The sequence below is a fragment of the Mytilinidion resinicola genome, assembly GCF_010093595.1.
Source record: "Mytilinidion resinicola strain CBS 304.34 unplaced genomic scaffold BDZ99scaffold_4, whole genome shotgun sequence".
Lineage (NCBI taxonomy): Eukaryota > Fungi > Ascomycota > Dothideomycetes > Mytilinidiales > Mytilinidiaceae > Mytilinidion > Mytilinidion resinicola.
In genome coordinates, this window is record NW_022985440.1 from 2,370,005 (window position 1) to 2,374,840 (window position 4,836).

The following is a 4,836-nucleotide window of genomic DNA, read 5'->3' on the forward strand; positions in this document are numbered from 1 at the left end:
AAGGAAGGTATAGCAGTAAATAAGGTAGCTACAGGCCCAATTTTTAGTTAGGGACGAGAACTTTAAGCCCGGACGTATATATTAGCGCAGATCCTGTATAGTTATATATAGATCCCGCGCAGGCATAGTTATATTATAAGTTAGGCTATAGTTATAATAGTTTAGCGGGTGGTTAGGGTAATCGGCAACCGCAGCAACTATAGCAGCAAGGCGAAAAGGGGGTGGAAATTGCACCCAGCAACCTATAAGTAGCACTCGTCGCCGCCTATTAAATATTAAGCAAGAGTTAATTCCAGAGGTAGACTAAGTGTTTAAAATAGCTAAATCCAGTACTAAAAGCAGGTATTTTAAGCATTTAGCTAAATTCTAATTAGCTATTTATAAGAAGTGCAGGTATAGCGTATAGCTAGACTAGATTAAAGGCTATTTATAAAAAATCCATAAGGTACCGCGTAAAAAGGCCGATTTAATTAGAGAAAGTGTGCGTAAATAGCCCGGAGTTATCCAGTATCCGAGTGAGTTTAAAATACCGGATAGTATTATAGCGCTAGTTAGCTAGTTGCCGTTATATTTAGATAGATTATTATATTAACTAGAACTAGGCCGTTGCTATTATATATCGCGGAATATTAGGGCAATAAAAAAGTATTAGCAAAAGATCTATAGGTGGTTAGCAGGAAGGAAGCCAGGACGGCTAAGTTAATTAGAAGAAAAAAGGGTGCAGGCACGTATTAAAAAGGCATTTAAACATGTTTATTGCCAGCAGTTTTTTATATAAGGCCACAGATTACAGTATTTTAAAGTGCGATAACCTAGGCAAGGCCAGGAAGCTAAGCCAGAACCTGTTCCCGTTAATAGTAAGATTATATAGGCGCAGTTAGGGAAGAAAATAGCAGAGGCGTAGGTAAATATAGAGAAGCGAGTCTAAATAACTATCTAGGCCGGCGAGAGAGATAAGGTAAACCTATAGTTAGAGCGGACGCAGTAGTTGCCGTATTTAGTAGGTATAAAGAGGCCGGATTTATTAGCATATATTAAGGAGCTAAACGCAGACCTAAAGTAGGAGGAGAAACCCGTTAAAGCCGCAATTTAGGAGGCTATAAACGGGTTAGCGCGGTTTAGCCAGGCGTTGGTTATTAATTAAGTCGGCGTATTTATACGGTTAGAGGCAATTCGAATAGAAAAGCACTAAACGCGGTACTAGCTATTACAGCTGTATATAGATAAGAAGTTAATTAGCGAATATACCCGGCTGTAGAAGCAGATGTTAATATTTTTTGCCTGTACGCAGCGCGAGTATAAGTAGAAAAGCCCTAAGTACTAGTTTACACGGCGGTAGTAAGAGGCGTAGGAGGCGTTAATTAAGCAGGCCGAGCGAGAGGTAGAGGGAGAGGATAAGACGGAAGAAAAGGAAAAGAATAAAATAGAAAAGGAGGAGGATAAAATAGAAATTAATAAAATAGATAGTAATAAGGAGCAGGGAACAGGAGATAGCAGGCCTAAAAACGCCAGCAGTAAGCTAGAAGGGTTAACAGGTATCTAGAAGGCGTGTTTATAGTTTTATATTAAGTTACTAAACTAATCTATTACCCGTAAGGAGTATAACAGCCCGTTAGTATATATATTAGCGGTGTTAGGTGTTAAAAAGGACGGCTGGAAGGGCCCTAAGTTATATCCGCCTATTTTATTAGCCGTTATTAAGGTCACCCGTTTTATAGTGGTTTAGTAAGCGTTAGAGTTATTAAAGCCGTTTTAAGATGGCGAGTTTAATAGCAATAGTGCGTACGAAAGCAATAATAGTAGCACGCCGTCCCGGCAGCGGCGGAAAGAATATTTGCAGTTTATTTAAGAGATAATAGATAAGTTTATAGTCTAAGGGAGCTACAGGCTAATATAATAGATGTTAGATTTGCGGATATATAGGTTAAAGATCTATTATAACAGCATATTAAAAGGCTATATTAAATAGATAGGCTATAACAAGTTATTATATAAGGGGTTATATTTTAATATAGCCTAGTTCTGCAGTATAGTATACAGGTTAGTTATAGAGAGCCGACAGTTGTTATTAGAAGAGCTATTATTTTTTAATAGCGGGATTTTAGCATATATATATACTAAAATCCCGCTACCTAGTAAACGGAACAAGACAACTAATTAAGTGCCCGTAATTCTATAGAGTGAATTGCGGGATAATCTAATAGATAAGCAACCGGGATAGAATTTTTTAAAGAACTATTAAACGCGGTTGCCTGTTAATAGAGAGACGTGGTTATTTAATTATATCGGACGCAATCCTATAACCCAAGAAAGGTTTTTAAAGGCAGAATACCGCTCGGGTATTAATTAACAAGGAGTTAAGCAGTATATATCACGCGTAATTAAATTCCAAAAGAAGTTAATTATATTAATACATATATTAGGAGGGCAGCTAGCATAAGAACCTAAGGTTTTAAGCGTTCGGTATAGCAATACGGTAAAGGGCGGGCATTGTAATATATTTATTAAGGATAGTATAGTAGTATTTATAACGCGATACTATAAAGGTTATATAGTTAGTGGCGATATTAAGATTATCTATTAATATATACCGCGCGAGGTAGGGGAGTTATTAGTATAGTATTTATAGTTAGTATTACCGTTCTAGCAGTAATTAGAGGCGATAGTATAGGAGAAAGAGGTAATATTATCGCATTTATAGCCGGCCGACCCAAGCAGGCGTAAGTAGACGTCGGAACGGTTGCAACAGGCGTTAAAGCGCGAGAGCAGAGTTAGGTTAGAGCAGGAGCTAACTATTTAGTTATACTGTAAAATTGCTATTAGTATTAGTAGAAGGTTTATACGCGGTTTAATAGTGTTTAGGGTAAAGAATAACAATAATAATAAGAAGTAGAATAAGGAGAATATAGCAGCAGCGATTGTAGACGAGCAGGCCGGGCATATATTGCACGTTGCCGGGTTGGTGTATACGCGAGCAATTATAGAGCAGGCAGGAGCGGTGGCCGATAAAAGGCAGCAGTTCCGGGTATTAAGTATAGATTAGCATTAGTTTTTAGGATATTAGTCGGCCGTTAATAATAAGTTTATATTAAAGAAGCGGAAGCAGGCTCTATTTAAAAGCGAAGCAGATAAAGGTTAAAAAGATTAATAGGCGCAGTTAAGGAAAATAGATATAGCAGTATAGTTAAAGCGGATAATAGGTATAGAGGCGGTGTTCTAAGGCGTGCAGAAGGACGCAATCGCGATAATTACGGCAGGCGAGAGCCCGGTGGTAGTAGTAATACTAACTAGTATAGGAAAGAGCTTATTATTTATATTGCCAGCGTAGGCAGAGCAGGGTGGAATAATAGTAGTTGTAGTGCTGTTAATTGCATTATAAAAGGATATAAAGCGGCAATGCAAGAAGCTGGGTATTTTATATAAGGAATAGAAAAAATAGCACTTTCTAGATATAGCAGCTGTTGTATTAGTAACGCCGGAATCCGCTGTTAGTAAGGGATTTATAACATTTTTAAATCGATTAAGGGCAATACAGCAGCTAGATCGGATTGTTATTAATAAGTATTATATTGTTTTAAACTGTTAATATACGTTCCGAAAGCAGATACAGTAATTAGGTAAGCTAGTAGCGGCCGAGATGCAGATAGTATTATTAACCGTAATATTACCGCCGATAGAAAAAGGGGAATTATATTAAAGAATGTATTTCTAGAGGGAGCAGGTAAAAATATTTAGGGTAAGGACAGTACGAGTAAATATAGCGTATTATATAGTTTAAGTAGATAGAAAAGGAAGATAAAAAATAGAGGAAGCGGTTTTAGGAATAATTTAAAGGAAAATTTAAAGGATTTAAACTAGGAAGGTAGTAGTATATAGTAGCACAGTTGGAAAAGTAAAGAGAATAGCGCAGGCGTTGGATTGCAGCGCGTATTACTATAATATAGTAGGTAAAGCAAGTATATTAAGCGAGTTTATAGACGGTAAGCAATAGGTAATTATAGTAATAAGCGCGTTGGGTATAAAGGTAGATATACCGGATATTCGGTGCATTATATATATAGATCGGCCGCGAATATTATTAGATTATATATAGGAAAGTAGCAGAGCGGGGCGGAATAGATTGCGGAGTAAGGCGATTATAGTTAAAAAAGGGGGTAAAAAAAAAGGTAAAAAAGATAGGTAGATAGAAAAAAAGCGGCGGATAGTAGAGTTATATATAGAAGGGGAAAGTAAGGTAAAGAAATATAGAAGAATTATATTAGACGGGTATTTAAACGGGTAAAAGAATAGAAATAGGTGTAAAAAAGGCGAAAAGTTATATAATATTTGCGGCGGAGTAGAAAAAAAGGTAGAAAAGGTAGAAGAGGAAATAGAAGAGGCTAAGAAAGAGGTTAAAAAAAAAGTGGGCGGGTAAGCGGTGTAAAAGAAGGATAATAAGGTTATATAAAAGAAAATATAGCGCGAGTTCTATCCTATAGCGGTAAATAGAACCAGCCTTCGTTCTATTTATTTATTAAGAATAGAAAATACTAGACTAGGGCGTAGATTCAGGCACAGGGCTTATTCTATTTATTTTTTAGAGGCAGGTTCTATTTATATCCTGCAGCCGGAATTGCACTAAATTTTAGTATATTATTCAGCGCATTTAGTTGCACCCCCCAGCCGATTTATATTAGGTTAACCTGTGTAGTTGGTTAGGGTTAGGTGGAAGTTATAGTGTTCGCAGAACCGCCGCAACCGCAACCGAGCGCGCAGCAGAATACTACCAGCCGTGGCTATATATACTACACGAATATTAGCAGCAGTACTAAACTAATACCTATAGGAGGCAGGCGT

General features: G+C 37.1%; 1 protein-coding gene across 1 annotated transcript; it reads right to left on the bottom strand.

The window, feature by feature from the left end:
- Window positions 1-3,216: 3,216 nt before the first annotated feature.
- Window positions 3,217-3,375, bottom strand: BDZ99DRAFT_379865 (uncharacterized protein; the record flags this gene model as incomplete). The annotated part of the gene is made up of 1 exon (XM_033715168.1): window positions 3,217-3,375. A coding segment is annotated over one exon (159 nt), but the record flags the coding sequence as incomplete, so codon positions are not given.
- Window positions 3,376-4,836: the final 1,461 nt, after the last annotated feature.